At 43.3% G+C, this 24,359-nt stretch overlaps 1 protein-coding gene across 5 annotated transcripts in view; it reads right to left on the bottom strand.

The window, feature by feature from the left end:
- The window catches only part of MTM1 (myotubularin 1), a 97,481-nt gene that overhangs the window by 61,458 nt on the left and 11,664 nt on the right, over positions 1 to 24,359 (bottom strand). For 3 of the 5 annotated variants that reach the window (XM_079910035.1, XM_079910037.1, XM_079910036.1), the window contains exons 2-4: positions 10,379 to 10,451; positions 7,703 to 7,775; positions 5,934 to 6,028 (exon numbers count right to left, since the gene is read on the bottom strand). In XM_079910035.1, coding sequence (XP_079766161.1) covers positions 5,934 to 6,028; positions 7,703 to 7,775; positions 10,379 to 10,441 — 231 coding nt within the window. In that variant the 5' untranslated portion in view covers positions 10,442 to 10,451. Of the gene's footprint in view, positions 1 to 5,933; positions 6,029 to 7,702; positions 7,776 to 10,378; positions 10,452 to 15,522; positions 15,635 to 24,359 lie in introns of all 5 variants that reach the window. The other 2 variants (XM_079910039.1, XM_079910038.1) reach the window with 1 other exon arrangement.

Here is a 24,359-nt window from a genome sequence, read left to right as displayed (position 1 = left end):
TCCAAGTCCCATCTCCGCACTGGTAAATCATCAAACAGCAAAGTCAACAGACCCCAGCCTGCTAGTCCCTCCCAGAAATACCTTTACCCAGTAAAAGTTAACATGTGTCCTGTCCTTAAAGAGGGTCTTGAATGGTATTCAAGAATCTTTAGGTAATACTCTGCCTAAAGAATGAAATCACTATGGTCCTACCTCTTACAGGAAACCCTAATGACAAATTTCTCCTTGAATTTAATCCAGGAAGAACATACTGTTTCCGACTGTCAGGTAATGAAAAGTGTATACACGACACGCTGCTCATCCCACCGGCAGCCCTAAGGGTTATCATCTGCTCATCTGTGCATCTCCGGAACTCCATCCTATTTTTAAAGAGGAGTTTGTGGAGTGACCGAGAGTGAGACCTAGGAACTTTCAGATGGTATCTACCGCTGATGGGGAGGGGAAAAGGATTTCTTCAGCTGGGGGGCAGATCCACAGATGTTTATGTTATTCTTTACAAACTTTCTGTGTTAAATATTTCAAAATAATTTTTTAAAAAGTGGGGGTGTGAATGGCAGAGATGGGTGGGGATGAATATGTGTGAGTTCTAGTGGAGAAAACAGCCAGGGCAGAGGAGCGGAGGGCCGGTTTAGGGAACAGTGAGTAGGGTACCTGTGCCAGCATGTGGGGTGCACAGAGGAGAGAGGTGGGGAGGCGACTCAGGGCTGAGCTGCAGAGGACCAAGAACACTGAGGAATTTGAAATGAGGGAGGAAAGGAGCCACTGAGAGTTTCCAAGTGGGGGGCGGGGAGAATGTCTGTAAGAATGTCTGTGGGAGCCAGAGAGAACGCAGTGGGGAGAAGATGCCGGCAGGGACGGGACAATGAAGACTTCAGAGGAGAACGGAGGAGGGGGAGGAGGTGACTCCACGGTGACTAGAAGAAGAGTAGCACCATCAAGAGAAGCAAGAACACCCAACGAAGGAAGTGGCAAGGAGAAAAAGCAGGAGAGTTTTGGCTCGGCCGTGCACCTGGGGTGCCAGGTGGAAAGTCAAGGGATCTCCAGCAGGTAGTGAGAAAGGAGAAGCTGGGGCCCGAAGAAAGGTCGCTGCTAGAAAACCGGGAGCGGGCTGGGCGGACTAGGGAAGGGGCCGGGCGGTGGCTGCTTTGCCCGGCAGCTGCCGTCAGACGGGCTGAGTGCGTGGGCAAGAGCTCGGCAGGCCCTAAGGAGCTTTGCTGACACACAATGCTAACTGGAGAGAAGCGAGTGCAGCCGGGAAGTGGAGGAAGCCGTGGGGAGGATGAATAGAGAGAAGTGTGCTGAGGGCCTGGGAGCTGCAGAAGCTTCCACCAGGCAGTGGAAGGGGGAGTGGAAGCAAGAGCAAGAGAAGGACCGTCTCCACAGCCTCTGTTCTCGCCGGGGCTCCCAGCCACCTCCCCATGACCACCCTCCGGGGCCTCTGTTCCTTCTTTATTTCACTGAACCTTGCAACATTTCACTCCCTTGTCCACTCCCTTCCTTCTAGAGATTTTGCTCTTCTCCCCACTTCCACCAAAGCCTTGTCTTACAAGCCTGTCCTCTGCTCTGACTGCGGCTTCTTCCTCTCCCCGCCCCGGAGAGCCAGGCCCCCCGAGGCTCCCTCCGCAGCCGCATCTCTGGTGGTCGTTTGGTCCCCTCAGGTAACCCTGTGGCTAGACCCGACTGTTACGGACACCCGTATGCCCATCACTTCAGCACCTTCAGACTCGTGTTTCCAATGGCTCCTGAGCCATTTCCACTTCGCACTCAGCAGCTGTAAGTCTGCACATTCAGACTTGTCTCCCGGGGCCTCAGCTCCAACCCACTCCTCCTGTGATGTCTATTTCCACGAATGAGAGCAGCTGCAACCACTCAAGCCCAAAACCACAGGGATCACTGTCGACTCGAGTCTTCCCTTCGACTCCCAACTCCAAATGCCACCCAGATCCTCCTGCCTGGCTCACGGCTGTTCCCTCCTTTCTACTGCAGCGTGGGCTGGATTAGGACCTGCTCGCCTGGAAAACGGAGAGCACTTCCTGGATGGTCTCCCTGCCTCCAGTCTCCCCCTCCCCCAATCTGTCACACACGCTGCGACCCGACCTCCCTTCCTGCAATGCATGTGTCGTTCCCCACGTGACACGCACACTGCTGAATGGTGACTGATGACATGCTAGAGGCTGGCGAGGCTTCCAGCTTCGTCTCCTCCCTTCCCCTCCACACTCCCTCTCCGGCACGTCCCTCCGCCGCTGCCGCAGTATACAGGGCCCCTCCATAGCCCTAGACCGGCGACGCGCAAAAGCGCCCTGTGGAGCCTCCTCCCTCCCGCCCTCCTGTCCAGGAAACGGTCCCCGTTCTTCGAGACTTGGTTGGAACATCACCTCCTCTACAAGGCATTCTGTGACTCAGCGTAGAGTTAACCCGCCTCTCCCTTGTAACCTCATGGAACGATGTACCCGCCGTGGGCTCTGCCACACTGCACCACACGTGCTCATCTCCGCGTCGCGCACCCGGCACCGTGGCACTCACCCGGGCGCTCAGTGAGTGTTCCTGGGATATGGATACGGCCGCATGAATGAACAAAGGGTTAATCTGTCTTTCTCACCCACCACAGCGCCTGAGCCCGAAGTATTCCTGCGAGGGAAACTGGAAGCCGTCTTGCCCCCGGGGAGTCCACAGATGACAGAGTATTACAGGCCTAAATAGCCCCACTGGAGTCACGAGATCGAACGCAAGCCAAACCCCTCAAGGTCAAAAGGCGGCTATGGGATTTCTCAACACCAAACGCAACGGTGGTGTTCGGGACCACCAGGTCTCGCCACTAGTGAAGGCCAGAGAGCGTGACAAATAAATACGGCTGAATTCCTTCCCTGCCACATGCCACGCTCCATCCTAGGCCTCACGGCTCGGCGGCGAACAGACACAAAGCATCCCTGGCCTCGGTCAGACGGGAACGAGGCAAAGCACTGAAATATCCAAAATAGGAGGCAGTGGCAAGTGCTCAGGAGAAACAAACAAACATGAAAGGGGGAGAGGAGGAGGGGGAGGGGGTTGGGACCTTTAGAGCCGGTGGGCAGGGTAAGTTTCCCAGCAATAAGTGTGAACATGGGGACATGAACACAGAGAAGGAGTGAGGCCTTCGGCGGAAGATGGCGAAGCCTCCAGGGAGGACATGATTTTTGAGGTGGGTTCTGAGGGACGAGAGGGCATCCAAGCCCAGTGAACACAGCCCAGAAGGGCCTCAGGTGCTGGGAAGGGGGCCGGGGCTTTGTGCAGCTGGACAACAGCACGGGGAGAAGCAGTGTGAGTCGAGGCAAGGGAAGTCAGAAGGATTTTTCTGCCACACGAAGGAGAGTGGATTTTATGCTGCGGGCAATGGGGATCCAACAAGAGTTTTCAGACTGCAAAGTACGCTGCTCAGAGTGGAGGCGGGGAGACCCCAAAGGACGCCCAGGGGAAGAAGGCCGCATGACAGTCCAAGGACCACGGTGCGTCTACTGCCCGGGACATCAGGGGCAGGGAGCCTGCCCTTGACACCTGACGAAACAGGACAGCTGACTCCCGAGGCAGGCCGTGCTCCCACTGCAGTGTTTACATACCTGAACCACACAGGTGTCCGCTTCAAAAGGCCAGTGAGATGGCGGCTCTTTGTCAAACACATGAGAAACATTCACATTTTGCAGCAGAATCCACAATTAATGTTCTTATTTGGGACTTTGAGATACACTATGATGACTGTGTTTTGAGGCTTCTGCATAACCACCCAAATGGCTTGCTTTATACGATGTTTCCTGCCATGAACTGCTTGTTTTTAAACTTGGACTAAACGATGTGGCCAATTGGTCAAAATATTTATGTAAAACTTGGTAGAAGAAGAAAACGATTAGCAGTCAGCGTCAAATGGGCATTTTATTCACCCACTCCGCGCTAACCCCTGGCCTCTGGAGTGCTGTATGAAAACGAAATAAATAAAGCTGGCCAAGTGTCGCCCAATTACAAAAGTAATGTATGCTCACGCCAAGTGGGAGGAGGAAAACAAAAGCATACGTAATTCCACCGTCCAACTAGCGCAAGTACTAAACCTTTTGGTGTATTTCTTTCTGGCCTCTTTTCGACAGATAGTTTTTGTTTGGTCTCCACAGTTGAGATCACAGAACAGACACAATCTTGTCACGGCACCGCAGTTTAAATAATTTCCCCAGTTCATCACCAGTGACAGCACGAAATGGAACCGGGCATGTGCGGCTGGTCAACAACTTGCTCTAATTCGATTTTTGATGATTCTCGCATATATTAGCACAAAGTCTCTCAGTGTGTCCCAATTTGACACTTGGAAGCTGTACCGAACGAGTCTCACTTTGGCTGGCCGTATTGTATTGTATAGTACAGTATAGTATAGTATTATATAATGTTATATTATACTTTTGTTCGTTCAGCCTACAGGTATGTTAACTTTTTAACCAATCCCATCCAATTACTGGATCAAATAAACTTGAGCCCCTGTAAAGACAGACCTCTTCCATCCTTCACCGATACAACTGGCTTTTATGAAGTAACTATTAGCTACGCTCAATTTTACGTTAGTGGCTTCACTCCAGTATCTTAGCCGATTAAGACTGCTTCAAACCCCTTCCCCTTCCCTTTAACCCCCTTCCAAGTTAAAGGCTTGATACCAGTTACACAGTCTGTCAATAATACTCCCAACGGGTTTCTTTCTTTCCTGGGTACGTAATCATCTGTTCAAATGATAAATTCTACAGTTGTTGCCAACTGTTGCCAAGGGTTGACAACCAGCTCACTGCTCTGTTAATTTCCAGAATCTTCTTTCACATTCTGGAAAACTAAAACATTTGTTCAGCTCCAGTCTTGCTTAGAAGCCTGAAGAGAGTCACATAAGTAAAATGCCCAATCTCAGGCCCATGGGGGTCTAGGAACACTACAGAAGTGGGCTCCCACAGCTAAGGCAATAACAGTAATAAACAGCATTTTTCAGAATTCGGACACAAAGATGAACATAACTTTTTAAAAATCCAAAGGTGCAAACTAATCTAGATTAGAAGAAACTCTGAGGTAAAAAGCAGTCAAACAAAAGCTAGATTCCCCCAACACTCCCAACATCTCCTGCGTTTAAGCTGATGTTGGGCTCCTCTTCCACGTGCCCCGGCCCTATTTATCCCTCCTCCATCCAGCCCATCAAAATACAGCTGCCCCTTCAGGCTGGCCTGGGCAACAGCAACCCACCACAGGCCCTTCTGGGACAGCCTCAGCAGCTGTTCGTTCTTTCTTTCCCTTCTGGAGCATCTCGTCTCCATCACGTTGTCCCATCGATGGACAATTCGTTGAAATACCATGGCAAACATCTTATGGCCACGGAATGAGAAGGTAGAGTGGCACTAAGCCACAACATAGTCATCCTAGTTCTAAACTGCTACCTGGTGTTCTGTAATTGAACACTTGGAAAGTTCTAGAGCAGTGGGCCTTAACAAGGGATTCACATCAGATTCACACAGATCAGCATCCTCATCTGTGATGTTTTAAAAAATGACCGCTGTGCCTGGACCGCAAGCCTGAACGTTCGGATGCAGTACGTCATGGCATCTGTAGTGGCTGCTAAGCGCCGCAAGTGGTTCTCATCGGTGCTTCTGGTAAAGAACCACTGTTCTACACCTAACTAACTTCTCCAAACTAGCAAATGGGTACAGTTACAAAACTCCCCTCCCCAGATTATCAAGGACAAAACTTATTTTAATTCACTCTATTCCTACATAAACAGGTGTTAGTGTTAAATGAGCTTTGCAAAAGCCAAAAATTGAGAGTTGAGAAGCAACTATACCCCCGTGTTAATCTGACCCACAGTCAATGTTGCAAGGTAGAAGAGAAACAGTTTAGCATTATCTTTAACAGTTAGGGTCATCTGTATGGTCTTAGATTCTACTTACCGTTTCCAAACTTCTTAAATAAAGACGATAATTTGTGATGTAAACTCTTCCCTTAATGGGGCCATTGAAAGGACATATGTAAATAACTTCTTTGTCTATTAAGATAAAAAAAGTACCCTAAAATAATGGAAATATATACCAAGATACACAACAAATGGCACTAATTTAATAAAACTATTTGGCTAAGAATAACTACAATAAAAAAAAAGTCACTGAAAAGGTCTAAAGCAAGCACTGGCAATGCTTCCACATTACCATGCTAGGTCGAATGGGGCTGCCACTACCTAGGGACAAGGTGAGAACAGCTGGAGAGCAGAAGTGAAAGAGGGTACTGACGCTGCTACCCTCAGGTGGTTGTCAAGGTAACTCGTGAACTGCAGACTTCAACCAGAGGATGGCAATTCACGTAGGACAGTCTCACAGACTCACCACCAGATCGGCTTTGAGGTCTACAAACCTCTAACCACACAGAACATCATGATGTTTTTAATAAATGAGTGTCAGCGGTAGAAATGTTTAGATAGTCTATTCTTCCTCTTTTAATAGGCCAGAGAAGAGTGGAGCTAGATTCATTTCACATATTAAGTGAGATGAAACAGATGGCCAAGAAATTAGTACATCTTTGGTAGAATCAAACATAAGGAGAAACTAAATCAGGAGAGTTGAGTTGTTATAATAAAATATATCTTTGTCTTATCTTTCAAGGATGTCCTTGAATGTGTTAATGGCATTTGTTTATTTATCTATTTATTTATTCATAGTAATTTTGAAATCCCTTTCTCCTCAGGTGCTAAATGAAGAGTACCCAGTAAGGCTATTTCATGCTCATTCAGTCGGTTAGTACCTCAGTGAAGGTGCTGGCACTGATACAGAGCACCAAAACTTTACGAATGAAGACCATCAAAAGGAAGCTATCCTCTTTGTTCTTATCCAGAAATTGGGATGGACACACGCCACCGGTTTCCTTTTCAAGACTAGGATCACGTGTGCAAGTCCCTGGACATGGACTAGTTTCTCATGGTGCATGGCTAACTCATTCACACAGGTACCACGTCTATGACCTTAATCTGATTAGCACCATGCTTTCAGCCATTTAAGCTAAACAACCCAGATCTTAGTCAATAAAACGAAAGGTTCTCTGAAACAATGGTAACTGTATCATCACCAAATGGGAATCTGAGAGGGGGATGTCGACTCTAATAAAAAATGTGAATGCCCACAACATGAGCACTTCGCTTAGAAACTGTCAGGTGCTTCTGGATTGTTAAGCCAGAACGATCTAGTCTTTCCGAAGTAGATACCTTCCTCGTAATATGAATTTATAATGAAGAAAATAAGCCAACAATCAGAATGTGACATCAACATAACTCACTTCGGCTATCTGGCAAATCAAAGGTATTTTAAACCACTGTGGTCTCCTATATTTCAAAGAAGACAATACTTGGACTTTAAGCCTCTGAGTTGAGGCATTTCAAAGCATACATCATAGACGGGAAAACCTTAATACCATTTTGTTCTTATCACCTCAAACCATAAGAGCTTAGAGCTCCAATAAGAGACTTTCAAGAGCTAATCCACATTTCTTTTCCAAAATAATTCTGTCTTTGGTACAGAGGAAAAAAATATCACTATCCCGGAGAGCGTGAAGCTCTTGAGAGAACTCTTTGATCAAGAAATGTAACTTCTAAAGAGTCCGTGGGATTGAAGCCACCTGACCCTGCTGGACCTCTCATCAATGTACGAAAATCCTAACTTCACAGGCTCCTTACCAGTGATGCGGGTTTCTCCTGGAAGTCGAGGAAGAGCCTCACCGATATCCCGATTAACTCCATCCCTAGAAGTCTGGAAACAAAATGCTGCCATCAGGAGTAATGACATTACATTTGCATAGGATTTTGAGCAACCAAACAGAGATATCGTTTTCAAAGAAAAAAATTAGAGAAATAGTGACCATTACAGAAAATTGGCACAGAAAATCCAAACGACTAAAAACTAAACTTAGCATTCAACATTCATTAGCTGTGTTAACTTTCAGTCTGTAAATAACATTAGCACGCTTTTCAATGATATTAATTAAACACCCCTTCCAAGCAATTTATAGTTAACAGTGTTCAGGAAAGTGATAAAAAGTAAATATTAAGTGTATTCTATAGGTACACATATACTGTGGCAGCTTTTTTTTCATATTAAGTATTTAGTCCTATTTTATTGAGAGAAGGAATGAAAACTTGATTTCAATAGGGCCTTAACTGAGCAACAGTAATTACAGCATCTTCTCACGACACCAGAAAATACCAGTTACTACACACTGGGTTTCCTATTTTATTGAGATCTTTCTTCATGTAGGTGACTAGATAAGAGGACGGGGTGGCCTGTCATTGAACTTTTGAGCCAACAGGGGCCTTGGGAACCATCTACGCACAGATTCTTCGCGTGACTTTACTGCGTCTCTAGGCCTGGCTCCCCACGCATGGTCCTCGTTCAATCACCGCAGCCGCTCTGCCAGACAGGCAAAGCATTAGCCACTGAAAGTGAAGGTGAGTTCTGAGAGGCTCATTTGCCATGTGACTTGGATGCCTGGGAAAGGAGTCTTTCAATCTATTCAGCCGCCCCAGCGGATCAGTGCCAGGCACATCACTAATATCTGTTTGGGCAAAAGGTTTTTTCATCGCTGTTTTTCATTCATTTTTTTCTAGTTGTTTTCCAAAGTCACGCTGCAATTATTTCATGTGTGAAGCTAGTAATCCTTGCCTCAAAGGAGTTTCGTGAATATTAAGTGAAACAAACTACACAAGCACACTTCTGAGAATTACCAAGGGCTACGCAAATGTAAAGTATTCTGAAACAAGAGAAACGTGGCTTGTGTATTTAGGTGAGAGATAAGCTGTCAAAGAGGGGGGCTCTGCTGGATTTTTAATGGTCTTAGTCTTTTTATTCAGGTACAAAGTGAAAATTCCTAGCTAATTTTCAACATGTTTTAGTGCTTGTAAGCTAAGCAGTTTATAAATCAGAGGGTAAGGCAAACTGTCCCCAGCCAGGAATGCCTTCTTCAACGAGGAGCAAAAACCGCACGTTTTATATAAACGATAAGACTGCAAAGAAATTATCATCCTCCTTTAACACTGCCTCAAACTAAAAACAAGTATAACGAGCAAACTTAATATTCATACAGCCTTTAAATACCACAGTTCTGGGTCAGGAGAAGAAAGCGTAATTCAGCCACAACATAAGGGAAACAAATGTCTATTAACACAGGAAAACATGGGATTAACAGATGTACTTTCACAGTAGAGTAACGTTACACAAGGACTTACAATTACCTTCTTGAAGTTACTCTTGTGTTTAGAACTGATCCTTGTACCATAACAATACTAAAATACAATAAAGACTTTTATAATGGGGGGATGAAAAGGTCCTTACAAACAGGACACAAAAAGCAGAAAATATAAGAAAAGACTGATGATGTGGTTACATAAAAATTTAAACCTCTGTATTCCAAAATCCAAACACATAAATATAATTAAAAGGCTACCAGTAAACTAGGAAAAAGTCTTATATGTTATTATGATATGTATTATAAAGAATAATACATATTACTAAGAGTTGATCATCATAATTTATAAAGAACGCTTATAAGTCAACAGAAAAGGATACCCCAAACACCCCAAAACACAAATAGGCAAAGGACACAGACAGCCACTTCACAAAACAATTACAAATGGACAAGAAATACACCTTTAAAACAAAACAAAACCAAAAAAAGGTACCCTTGTTAGTACTCAGGGAAATACAAATTAAAAGACACTAGTTGGCTCCCTTCTGATTGCTTGGGTAACTCTCTACACTGCTTGTGGATGTGTAAATGAATCTCTCTGGCGGATAATCAGTAATATGCATCAAAAGCCTTAAAGGGCCACGAATAAAGCTTATTTAAAATTCCTCCTTTCCAATAGTTGTTCCAATATCTCCCTCTAATTACACAATTTCTCCTTGACACTTGGAACCATTTTCTGTTAATGCTGTATTTGTTTTGGTCCTATAACTCTTTTATCCTCATAATTAGAAAATAACACCAATATTTAGGAAGGTGTTAACAGCCTGTTCAGCGGGCCCTGGCTTCCCATCTCTCCCTTCAGAAAGCTTTCAGGGGCAAGAGATTGCCTAGTATCTTAAATGTAACACTGGAAGTAGTTCACAAGTCAGAGGTTCTCAAAAATGAAGTTATGTGAAAGGATTTACAAACAAAACTCACTGAACACACATAAGATAATCAGTCTTTTACTGAACAAGGCGGGTTAATGAAACCACATGTATCACAGAATTTACATTATGTGAATAAATAATGAAATTAATAATTCAAGAAACCCAGAATGAGCACCTAATATTCAAATACGAAAGGAGAAATGAGAGAAGGAGGCACAGATAAATCTGAAAACTCAACTTACCCTCTTAATAGACTCATTCTCCAAGGAGTGTGAATTATATTTAGAAGTCGGTGCAGAGGCCATACTGGAAACTCTACCAAGAAAGACAACATTCAGTATCAATGGAATTGTATGCAATTTCAAACATACTGCAATTGAGAACAAGCAGGAGTACGCTTGACAAGCCCTGTTTCCCTCGTAGTCTCCAGTGGGAATGAGACACACGAAGTATCAACCACAACACAGCTCATGGGAAAGAGCTCCGATGAAGGTGCAGGGAACCGTGGAGGACCAGAGAAGGGGGAGCTCAGCAGAAGACACCACACATGTTCCCGGAATTTTGATTCCTAGCCTTCAAACTGTCATGGGAGAAAACTTAATGTTCACTAATTGTGCAACAGGCTTCAAATTTCCACATTTCTTAATTTTTAAAGACAGTTAAGAGGCAGCCAGGCGGAGTGATAAAAAGGGGAGACTGCTGAACTCACTCTTCTTTCCCCTTTAATAATTCTGTTTTCTCTAAATTAAGGCAAGTTAAAGTGGCATGGATTTGATGGAAATCAAATTAGGAAGATTTGATTTAATCAGCATTTTCTAGGGAAAGTATATACTTCATTTAAATAAGGCTTATTCATCACAATTCAGACATAAATGAAACCATCATATTCGGAATACATACAATACCTTGGTAACCCAGGGGTTTATTTAGACTTTTGAAGATGATAGCAACAACAGGAAACTAAGTAGTGCTTTGGTTATTTTATTTATCAAAGTTAATGACACCGAGAGAGACATACGAAGTCACTGGTGGTTAAACCACATCCAATTCAGCAGGTGACTGTGGATATTTATAGGATCTTTTTTGCCAGGCTCATTAAAAGACCAACCACTCACTAACAAAATATGCCACGGAAAATATCACTACCCCTTGGAACAAAACCTAGTGACTTGATAGCTGTGCACTGCTGTTCAATGTCCTTAAGTAAGGCCTGAGAGGTGAAAGAAGATGCAGATGAGGGTACCCATCAGGACAAAGAGGCAGCAAGATGGCCAGGTGAGAACAATCTTACAAGATTAGCACCGCCAGGCTTCCTCCACCAGAGCTCAGCTCTCCAAGGGCAAGGCTGGGGGTCCATTTGGGTCAAGGTTATCTCCTGGCACACGATGACACTCATAACTATTTGATGAACGAATGACTGATTATGTGCAAAACACACACTATTGTGAAACATGATGATGCTCTGAGCTTGTGTATCAGTTCACCAAATCCCAGAACACTGGAACTAGGAAACTACTGCAGAGGCTTAAACATGAACACTTAGGGCAAAATAAAATACTTCTTTATAGAAAGGAATACTAAACTTAAAAGACCTGAAACTATTAAGAGGTAGCACGATCTAAAATTAGAAATAACTTTTTAAAAAAGATTAATGAATAACTCTAGAATGAATTAAATGCAGACAAAATAGTTCAGACAATACAGCCTTGGAAAAAACCTCTCTAATCGTAAATTCAAATCCAGTCAAATAACCCATTATTCTCTGAGACAGCAGAATGGATGAGATGGACTGGATAGAGCAAGTCAGATGTTTCTGCCCTGAAATTATTCTACTGACTAAACAATATTACATATTTGGGGGATTTTCATCAGGAACGGATATAGAATTACTTTTAGTAATCAGATGTTATAATATTTAAAACATTTTTATCGTATAAGTCAATGTCTTCAAACACATGTTAAGTTATTACTGTCAAGTCAACATAAGACATTTCAAATGCTGGGTTATATAATCGACTCAGTCTTCACGGTCCTGTTTATAAACCATAAAAGAAAGATGAGTCTTCCTGTTTTCATCAATCCTCATTTAAAAACTTCAATTTAAAATGAACTAAATAGGGACTTCCCTGGTGGTCCAGTGGCTAGGACTCCGTGCTCCCAATACAGGGGGCCTGGGTTCAATCCCTGGTCAGGGAACTACAGCCCGCATGCCACAACTAAGAGTTCGCATACTGCAATTAAAGATCCCGCACACCGCAACTAAGACCTGGCGCGGCCAAATAAATAAATATTTTTTCAACATAAATAACATGAACTAAATTTAACAGAGGGAGGTCTTCCTTTTCCCCTTATTTTTAACTATCTGATTGAGCTATAACTCACCTACTATATAACACACCCCTTTCAAGTGAACAATTGAACAGTTTTAAGTATATCTGTAGAATTGTACAACTATCACCACAATTGGTTTTAGAACATTTTCATCACTTCCCCCCCAAAACCCCATACCCATTAGTAATCATTTATCACTCCCCATTCCCCCAGCCCCTATCACATATTTGCTTTCTATCTCTATAGATTTACCCATTCTGGATATTTCATATAAACAGAATCCAATAGTATGCAGTCTTTATGTCTAAAGCCCTCATTTTTAGAGTTACCCTAGAAGACGCTACTTTTAAAAGCTGGATTGAGTACAAAGCTGAGAAATCCAAGGGTCTGGGTAACATGGGTTAGTTCCATGATGAGGTTTGCTTTCAAATGTCACCAGTGAGCCTCTCTTTGTTGAAAGGTTGCAACAGACCCTTGAAATGTACAGGAGCTGGAGCAGCATGACACTGAACAGCACAGGTACTGAGCCGACTCCATTCAAATCCCGACTGTGCAATTCACTATTTGACCTTGGGTAGATTATTTCACTTCTCTGGGTTTCGGTTGCTATTATCTCTATCTTACTACAGCATAGTTGGGCAAAATGAAGTAATACACATGAAGGGCTTAGAACAGTACATGACATATTTGCTAACAAATTATTAGCATCCTTTTCAATAATGAAATGATAATAACTGAATGCTGACGCCACAACCAATTCTTCTACAAATTAGGTCTGACCCTAGAAATACTAGGAAGAAAGTTAACTACCACAGGGACAGTGCATGGCCAGTGGTGATCTAGCTATATAAAGCTTCTCTTGAGAAAGTACATGGAGAGACTTCCTTGGTGGCACAGTGGTTAAGAATCCGCCTGCCAATGCAAGAGGACAGGGGTTCGAGCCCTGGTCTGGGAAGATCCCACATACTGCGGAGCAACTAAGCCCGTGCACCACAGCAACTGAGCCTGCACTCCAGAGCCCACGAGCCACAACTACTGAGCCCGCGTGCCACAACTACTGAAGCCCACGCACCTAGAGCCCGTGGTCCGCAACAAGAGAAGCCACCGCAATGAGAAATCTGCACACCACAATAGAGTAGCCCCCGCTCGCCACAACTAGAGAAAGCCCGCATGCAGCAACGAAGACCCAACGCAGCCAAAAATAAATAAATAAATAAATTTATATTAAAAAATAAAGTACATGGAAATACTGTCTCATTTGGACCCTGTGCAGAGTTGTAGAAAACGTACTAGATGGGTGAGTGCAGGCCCTGAGCTGTCTCTAATATCCATATCTTCATCTATAAAATATCTCTGTTGGTCTAAATGGGGTTCAATAATAATTAGAAGCTATAGTAAAGTTTACAAAAGTCAGCTACCCTTTTGGTTATAGTGTATTTTGCCCCAAACCCCTAAAGATCAAGCTTCAATCCTTTTTATTTTAAAAAACATTGAATTTGGGCTACCTTGGCTTTAAAGTGAAAACTGAAACTTAATTCCCTATATATATGCTAATTTCAGGAATCTAACCAAAGGTAGACTTCTATCTTTTTTGATCCTGAAAAAAACTTTTGTGATGATTTAAGTCCAGTCTTCTCCTATTACCGAGAAGATGGCAGGAAAGCCTAGAGAGGGTACTATGACAAGACCCCAGCGTTGAGTCAGTGGCAGGACCAGCTCTAGCTGACATCTCCTAACAGGGCAGTATCCTTTCCATCCAGGGAAAAGTGAGTCCAAGTGATCTCTATTTTTCAAGAAACCAGGTTGGATGAGACTGGTCCCAGTCTCAGTAGAGAAGGAGTTTTAGAGTAAGAAACATAGCTAGGAAAACTCATCTAGGCAAGCAATCTCTGAGACCCCCCACACACAACCCCTTCAAATAAAGCTACATAAAGGTGGCATTATTTAAAAAATCAAATTTTAAAGTTACAGCATGGCCTCAATTGTGTCTCTCTTTAAATTCAAGCCAACTAACCTCAATGGTCTCATGGTATCTCCCTCTGTCCCTCCGTGTCCCTTCACCTCTCTTCCCCCTCTCCCTCTGTCTGTCTCCTTCCTCTCTTTCTCTCTCTGCCCCTCTCTCTCCCTCTGTCTCCTTTCCCTACCACTTACCACCTTCCAGATAACCTGTTGTTACTGTCCACCCTCCACACCAGAATAAAAGCTCCCACCAGAATACAAGCCCCTACCAGAATACGAGCCCCCAGCAGATGAGGATTCTGGTCTGTTTTACTTAATGCTGCAGTTACAGCACCTGGTACAGTGCCTGGCACCCAGTTGGTACTTAATAGATATCCATTAAATGAATGAGTGAACTGGGCTTTAATAAAGACTCAGCCAAAAAACTTAACTGTTGTTTGCCCGATATTTCACTTAAGTCAGAAATTTATGCAAGCTTAAAAAAAGGGTAAAACCAATCCTTGGCTAATCAAGATGCTCAAGGCACCATAGCTCCGCACAGCAGAATGGCATTAACTTCTGGCGCCTTGAAGCACCATAAGGAACTTGCACCAAAAAGAACTACCATCCTGCACTACAGACTTTACAATGGAATAGATATTTCAAATTAAGGTACAAAGACCTCTTCCCCCACGCCCTTCTTCCAGACTAAGAAACCGCTCCCCTCTCCGTTGCATATGAAAAATAGGATTTCACAAAACACCTGCGGCAGACGTAACTATAAACACTCTCAAATAAATAAGGACCATTTTTACCCTTACCGGAAACATCTAAAAGCAGTAGAATTAGAAAATAAATTTGACATCCACCTCATTGGGCCTTTGCAAGCAAAATCTAAACTCCAAGGGGAGCTCAGTGGCCATGGTCACCGATTTGCAATCGATGGCCCTTGATTAGGGGTTTTCCCACACTTTCCGTGTACAAACAGTGAGGAAAGGCACACAGGCCTTCCTCTTTGGATTTTACTCGCTGTGCTTTCTTACTCTGTGTTGCTGTTTAAATGAAGCTTACGGGTGATCTCTCTCTGGAGGCTCCCTTGAGAGCTGTGGGAACCTACCCAGTCTGCAAACCGACTTCGAAAGGCTGCCAGCGAGCAAGAAGTCCTGCACAAGCAGCCTCTGAATCCAGAATTCCAGGTCTTTCGAAGGGAGCTTTCTTTACTTGGAAGTCTGTTTTGAAAAAAATGTGAAATACTCAGGGCAGAGCTGCTCAGTACTCCCAGACCCAATGCTCCCCTTATTATAAAACAAAGTTGTGCAAAGCCCCTTTGGCTAGCCTGCAATGAAAGTCAAGGATATTATCAAACCAACCACAATTTTAAAAATCAGCAATATAATGCCTGTGCTCCAGGATGAAGGAGAAATATAATAAAAGGACAGTGATTTATAATAACGTATTTTTCAATACAAATTACACTAAAAACAAAAACACCCCCCGTTTCCAATTTGGCCTCTAGGGGGAGTATCGCCCCCAGTGAGAACCACTCGCAAAGAGAGTTCTGTTCTGCACCTGAATGCCCAGAAACACGGGATCTACAAGACTAACTTGTGCTGACTTTTGCAATAAAAGGAATCCAAGTCAGAAAAAAAAAAGTAAAGCTGTCACTGTTTGCAGATGACATGATACTATACATAGAGAATCCTAAAGACGCTACCAGAAAACTACTAGAGCTAATCAATGAATTTGGTAAAGTAGCAGGATACAAAATTAATGCTCAGAAATCTCTGGCATTCCTATACACTAATGATGAAAAATCTGAAAATGAAATTAAGAAAACACTCCCATTTACCACTGCAACAAAAAGAATAAAATATCTAGGAATAAACCTACCTAAGGAGACAAAAGACCTGTATGCAGAAAATCATAAGACACTGATGAAAGAAATTAAAGATGATGCTAATAGATGGAGAGATATACCATGTTCTTGGATTGGAAGAATCAACATTGGGAAAATGACTCTACTACCCAAAGCAATCTACAGATTCAATGCAATCCCTATCAAACTACCACTGGCAGTTTTCACAGAACTAGAACAAAAAATTTCACAATTTGTATGGAAACACAAAAGACCCCGAATAGCCAAAACAATCTTGAGAACGAAAAATGGAGCTGGAGGAATCAGGCTCCCTGACTTCAGACTATACTACAAAGCTACAGTAATCAGGACAGTATGGTACTGGCACAAAAACAGAAATATAGATCAATGGAACAGGATAGAAAGTCCAGAGATAAACCCACGCACATCTGGTCACCTTATCTTTGATAAAGGAGGCAAGGATATACAGTGGAGAAAGGACAGCCTCTTCAATAAGTGGTGCTGGGAAAACTGGACAGGTACATGTAAAAGTATGAGATTAGAACACTCCCTAACACCATACACAAAAATAAGCTCAAAATGGATTAAAGATCTAAACGTAAGGCCAGACACTATCAAACTCTTAGAGGAAGACATAGGCAGAACACTCTATGACATAAATCACAGCAAGATCCTTTTTGACCCACCTCCTAGAGAAATGGAAATAAAAACAAAAATAAACAAATGGGACCTAATGAAACTTCAAAGCTTTTGCACAGCAAAGGAAACCATAAACAAGACCAAAAGACAACCCTCCAAATGGGAGAAACTATTTGCAAATGAAGCAACTGACAAAGGATTAATCTCCAAAAGTTACAAGCAGCTCATGCAGCTCAATATCAAAAAAACAAACAACCCAATCCAAAAATGGGCAGAAGACCTAAATAGACATTTCTCCAAAGAAGATATACAGATTGCCAACAAACACATGAAAGAATGCTCAACATCATTAATCATTAGAGAAATGCAAATCAAAACTACAATGAGATATCATCTCACACCGGTCAGAATGGCCATCATCAAAAAATCTAGAAACAATAAATGCTGGAGAGGGTGTGGAGAAAAGGGAACACTCTTGCACTGCTGGTGGGAATGTAAATTGATACAGCACCTATGGAAAACAGTATGGAGGTTCGTTAAAAAACTACAAATAGAACTACCATACGACCCAGCAATCCCACTACTGGGCATATACTCCGAGAAAACCATAATTCAAAAAGAGTCATGTACTAAAATGTTCATTGCAGCTCTATTTACAATAGCATGGAGATGGAAGCAACCTAAGTGTCCATCATTGGATGAATGGATAAAGAAGATGTTGCGCATATATACAATGGAATATTACTCAGCCATAAAAAGAAACGAAATTGAGTTATTTGTAGTGAGGTGGATGGACCTAGAGTCTGTCATACAGAGTGAAGTAAGTCAGAAAGAGAAAGACAAATACCATATGCTAACACATATATATGGAATCTAAGGGAAAAAAAAAAGGTCATGAAGAACCTAGGGGTAAGATGGGAATAAAGACACAGACCTACTAGAGAATGGACTTGAGGACACGGGGAGGTGGAAGGGTAAGCTGGGACGAAGTGAAAGAGAGGCATGGACATATATACACTACCAAACGTAAGGTAGATAGGTAGTGGGAGGCAGCCGCATAGCACAGGGAGATCAGCTCGGTGCTTTGTGACCGCCTGGAGGGGTGGGATAGGGAGGGTGGGAGGCAGGGAGACTGAAGAGGGAAGAGATATGGGAACATGTGTATATGTATAACAGATTCACTTTGCTATAAAGCAGAAACTAACACACCATTGCAAAGCAATTATACTCCAATAAAGATGTTAAAAAAAAAAAAGTTGCTCTGACTGTAGGCCACCTCGGAGGCAAGAAATGAAAAAGATGTGTTAAGATGCGCTCAACCAAACCACCCTGCACCAAAGAGAGATGTTCATGCCCCAGCCATTCAGAGACCAGGGACGATCAATTCAACCTCTATACTTGCTCATCCCACATGAAGACAAACAATGAACTGCAAAAGTAGGAATTTATTTCATCTTCATACATTTTTCTTTGAACAAGGGTTGCAAACTTTTTCTGTGAAGGGCCAGAGAGTAACTATTTTAGGCTTTGTGACAGCTACAGGCAGTAGGGAAATACAGGGGTGTGGCTGTATTCCAGAACGATTTTATTTACAAAAACGGGCTGCCACCCTCTGCCTTAAACTATCAAAATAAAGTTATTTCCAAGTGAAATTTCTTCAGCCAAAGTAAATAATAGTCATGTCCTATTTTAAAATCTTTTATATTGTTTTATTAATACTTCTACCAGCAGTCTATGTGCACTTTTTTTAACATCTTTATTGGAGTATAATTGCTTTACATTGTTGTGTTAGTTTCTGCTGTATAACAAAGTGAATCAGCTATATGTATACATATATCCCTATAACCCCTCCCTCTTGCGTCTCCCTCCCACCCCTCTAGGTGGTCACAAAGCACCGAGCTGATCTCCCTGTGCTATGCGGCTGCTTCCCACTAGCTAGCTATTTTACATTTGGTAGTATATGTAAGTCCATGCCACTCTCACTTCGTCCCAGCTGACCCTTGCCCCTCCCTGTCTCCTCAAGTCCATTCTCTACATCTGCATCTTTATTCCTTTCCTGCCCCTAGATTCTTCAGAACCTTTTTTTTTAGATTCCACATATATGTGTTAGCTTATGGTATTTGTTCTTCTCTTTCTGACTTACTTCACTCTGTATGACAGACTTTTAAACTAATATATAAGCCATTAACCCCACCATTCGTAGCTTATACCTTGTAAAATCGCACTATGACCAGCTGCAAAATCGTGTGACACAGTTGAAAAGAGGAAGGGAATCTGTATTCGGACCAGTTTGGCTTTCAAATCCCAATTTTGTCACTTGGTTAATAATAGTCATTCGACCTTGGACAGACTGCAGTTCTCTGTCTGTGAAGTGGGCATGATACTACCTACTTCATGGGGCGGTGATAAGTAACGTGTAAAATGCTGGCATGGCAGAGGGCAAAACAGAGGCACTCAAATACCAGGTCCCTTCCTCTTACAAGAGACGCTTTGAAGTCATTCCTCAAAGTGGCGCTGACACACTAGGCCGGATTTTCCATAAAATATACAATATCTAACACTGCCTAACCACTCTGCACACATTTTCTGAGATAATCCACCTAATCTTGGCAAAGCTCTAGACAGCCTTAAAGCAGGTTATTCTCAAAGCATGCCTACTTCCATTAAAAAAAAAAAAAAAAAAAAAGACAACACTCGACTCCTAGCCCAGGGAAACTTTCCATGGGATCCCTAACACGGAGATCTTGCCTCTTTGCCTTCTATTGTGACTCAAGGATATCGAAATACACTAGAGGTCTCAGAGTAGATCTAACTGTAGTTATTCCAAAAGAGTACCCCCTGTCAATGTAAGCGGCTTATTGTCCAAAAAGATACCTCCAACACATGTGTTAGAGCCCCCCCCCCTTTTTTTTTTTTGGCGGTATGCGGGCCTCTCACTGTTGTGGCCTCTCCCGTTGCAGAGCACAGGCTCCGGACGCGCAGGCTCAGCGGCCATGGCTCACGGGCCCAGCCGCTCCGTGGCGTGTGGGATCTTCCCGGACCGGGGCACGAACCCGTGTCCCCTGCATCGGCAGGCGGACTCTCAACCACTGCGCCACCAGGGAAGCCCTGTTAGAGCCTCTTGATTTAACTCAGCCAAATCAAATCTCAGGGCTCAAGGGACATTGTTTTGATGACTCTTCTTTGGAAATTATAAAATCTTAAACAGTATTTCATTTAGAAACTCACTCTTTGTATCATTTTGATATTTACTATTCACTTTAAAGATCACAATACACTTACGTCCACTTCTTTAAATGTTGTCAAGACCTTTTGGCTAAAAACACTATAATTCAGATTCAGTGAAGAACGCATTTTGAATCATTTTTTCCAGTGGTTAGTGATGGATTTGAGCTGATCCACTCAGCCTAGTCCTTGGTCCCCTCATGACAAATGGCACGTCTTCAAGACAGCTGATTGGCTCCAGCGGCATGCGCTGTGGCCATGGAACAGGGTAACTTTAGAAATGCTTCGTAACTTAAAATTGGTATGCTAAAGCAACTATTAGAAAAGCCACCTACCAGCAGGTTAACTTTTTTTAATGTAAAAAGGCTACCTAGCAATTTTATATACACTTAGATCATTAAATTCACCAATGGATTTTGTAACCACCAAATACCTGCCAGTAAACAAAGTTTTAAAATAGGAACAAGATCAAGTTCCCCATCCACCTGCCAATTCCCAAACTCATGAGCCCAGCTGATCTGCTCCATGACAGAACTATTTTTCCCGGGCAGAAACTATTCCCCAAAAGCGTATTTTCAATTTATAAGTGAAAAGTACCTTCTTACACAGAAGTTAAAATGGTAATTGTTGGGCTTCCCTGGTGGCGCAGTGGTTGAGAGTCCGCCTGCCGATGCAGGGGACATGAGTTCGTGCCCCGGTCCGGGAAGATCCCACATGCCGCGGAGCAGCTGGGCCCGTGAGCCATGGCCGCTGAGCCTGCGCGTCCGGAGCCTGTGCTCCGCAACGGGAGAGGCCACAACAGTGAGAGGCCCGCGTACCGCAAAAAAAAAAAAAAAAAAAAAAAAAGGTAATTGTTGAAGGTAAGAGTAAACACCTAAGAGCCACAGCTATAATAGTGAGGAAGGCGCTGGTTCAGAACATCGAACTTCCCACAGACCTTCCCAGACTGGGCATTACTAACGCTGAAACCTCCAACTGGAATTAGCACTGCGGGGGGAAGGATTGGAAAGAAACTGAAGAGCAGATGCGCAGTTTCTAGAAAAACAAAGAGAGGAGAGAAGGTTGGAGATGAGCACCTGCCATTCAGCCCAATTCCTCCAGGCACGTTCACTGGGAGGAGAAGCAGGAGCTTCAAGACAGAGGAGGCTTCTGCCCGTGTACACACGCGCACATACAACGCACATGCTTCATTTCTCTGTATGTTGTAGAAATTTCTAACATTTCACTTCTCATGCTGTACTGCACTTACCTAGCCATTGACATTTTATGTCTCTCTGTTAGATCAGAGCTTCCTAAGGCCAGGGGCTGGTTCCCACTGCGATGCCGTGAGGAGCAGCCTGGGCCCTCAGCTGATGAGGCAGTGAATACACTTCCACCCTCAGAAACCTGCGTGATCTTGGAGACAGCCCCTGGGCATTAAAGGTGCTCCAACCTCCCTCCATAGGGCTGATCTTTGTGTTGATGACTCCCTCGCATACCTGTATCATTTTCTACATATGGATATATCCCCAAATAATACGTTGAGTGTGCGTGGTTTTGAACTTTTATACGTAGGAGGAATGGTTACACATTCTGCGGGCCCTTGCTCTTCTCACACGGCACTGCTGTAAGAGCCACAGATGTGGACGTGGGGCGCCGGGCCCTGCTCCTCTTCCCTGCTGCAGAGCGGTCCACCGTTCCACACGCTGCTTGCCATGCTCTCCTCAGCGGCCACGTGAACGGGCTGCAGACACCGCTATTACGTTCCGAACAGCTTCTGGCACACGTGTCAGAACTGCGACGGCATTTGTGTGCCGGGTTTTCCAACACCTTTGTCTGACCTTGCAGGAAACTTTTTTTTTAAATTTCAAAATATATGGGAAAGATGGATAATGGGAGAAAATGGAGGCAAATCAACCATTTGAGAGGAAATGAAATTGCAGGGTTGTCAACACTCTAATTCAAGCAGCAAAGGGGAAAAGGGCAAGATAATGGATGGGAGTCTGAGTTTCTTGGGGCTGCTGAAACAAAGTACCACACACTGGATGGCTTACAACAGAAATTTCTTCCCTCACAGTTCTGGAGGCTACAAGTTTGCAATCAGGACGTTGGCAGGGCCATGCTCCTGTGAAGGCTCCGGGGTAGGAGCCTTCCTTGCCTCCCCCTAGCTTCTGCTGGTTGCTGGCGTTCCTCGGCTTGCAGCTGCATCACTCCAAATCTCTGCCTCTGTGGTCACATGGTGCTGTCCCTGTGTGTCTCTGTCTCTTCACATGGTGTTCTCCTTTCTTATAAGGACACCAGCCATACTGGATTAAGGATCCACCCTACTCCAGTATGACCTCAACTAGTTATATCTGCAGTGACCCCATTTCCAAATAAGATGACATTCTGAGTTACAGGGGGCTAAGCCTACCAGCATATCTTCTATGAGGACACAATCCAAAGCAGAGCAAGCAAGAGGTTAGCTTCAGAAATTAACAATCTACAAAAAGGTCGACATACGGTTACCAGAACAATTTAGCTTGTCAATCCATATATAAACATTCACTGAACACCTATTAAGTTAACCAGCACGGAAATATTAATATAGCTTCTTAGAAGAAATAATGAAATGACACCAGGCTAATCATTTCTGAGATACTCCTTACTCGACATATACAATTATTTAATCCTGTTTCCAAAGAGGTCAAATATCAGTCAACAAATGCGTACTAGGCAACTACTCTGGAGCATGGTGAGAAATTCTAAAAAAAAAACTGAGATAGGTCTTCAAGGAGCTAGCAACGGAGTTGGGGAGCTGAATAAATATAAGACAAGTTAAACAGCAATAAAGACAACGAACAGGTGTAAGTTAAATAGACAATTAAAGCAAATTGGCTTCCATTTACTGATTTTCTGCTACGTGCTAGGCATTGTTCTAAGCACAGATGAACTCCTTCAATACTGCCAACAACCTCATAAGGCAACTACTAATACTCCTTCATATGAAAACACACAACCCTGAGAACAGGAAGGTTAAACATGTCCACCAAGAACTTTCGAAACTGGAATTCAAACCCAGGCAGTCTGGTTCTCTTACCCACTATACCCACTAACAGATGTCTGTTGCTCTAAATTCTCTAATTGATGATCAAATTAAAAAATGAAAACGTTATGCCTCCTGCTTATACAGCTGAATAAAAAAATTTTTTTTTGGAATTCCATCTCTGTAATAAAATCTGGTCACAAATAAGAACACTAGACTTCATTTTAAATATGATTAACCAAATAGTGACTTTCCCCTCCAAATCCATGTCTGTGAGGCCCTGAGCCAGTATATTCCTTCTTGTTTGACTGCAGTAGTACTTTGTATTGTGGAAGAGTCTTTTCAAATTATATTAAAAAGGACAAAATTTAATAAGGGTTAAAAATGTCTATCAGAGCACATGTAGCTAGTTGAGTTATTCTACAAAGTCGTCCCTTTTGATGGTGTGTACTTATTCCGGGGACACTGTCACTATGCAAAGTATTCTTCCAATTCTTTTGAAAATGCTTTTAGAGCTTAAAGCTAGATAAGACACCATCTCATGACTTTTACCATATCTCAATTTTTACACTTGATCTTAGCTCAAAGGCCGAGAAGCGATGCATATCTCAATTTTTAAACAAAAAACAATGCTTCCCATGAGTGCCCACTCTCTTTATTTAATAGATGGGCCTCAAAATGATTTGGGACTGAAGGCAAATGCCAAGTCTTTACTCAGAGATTTGACTCCATTGAGGATATTTTGTAAAAGTTGTCATGGTCATGGTCTCCGAAGGCAATTCCAAAGAAGAGTTCCAAAAACTGGGCTGGAAAATTTTGATTTGGAGCTACCTGTCCCTTCTCTACATGGGCTAGAAGAAAAAGGAGCAGGTGAGGTTTCTGAATGTTGCCTAGGATCTCCCAATTGTTAAAAATGCTGGGCTTGATACTTCTTAATTAGTCCTAATTTACAAGAGCAGGTCGGCCTTGAGGGTTAACAAAGATCAGCAGCAGGACTCGTAGCCTGGGCAATAGGCACTTTGCCACAGTAGTTAAAGGAGTGTCTAAAGGGAATCTCCAAAGACTGGCTTCGCTAGAAGCCTTGTAGTTTCAGAAAGAGACTTGCAGTGACCCACAGTATGGACAACGGTTATCTTCCTACTTGGGGCAGTTACCTATTATTCCAGCCACAAATACAAGTGGCTACCCATCCCTGCTACAGACACACACA

This window comes from Stenella coeruleoalba (genome assembly GCF_951394435.1).
Source record: "Stenella coeruleoalba genome assembly, chromosome: X".
NCBI lineage: Eukaryota > Metazoa > Chordata > Mammalia > Artiodactyla > Delphinidae > Stenella > Stenella coeruleoalba.
This window is presented reverse-complemented; position numbering and strand designations above follow the sequence as displayed.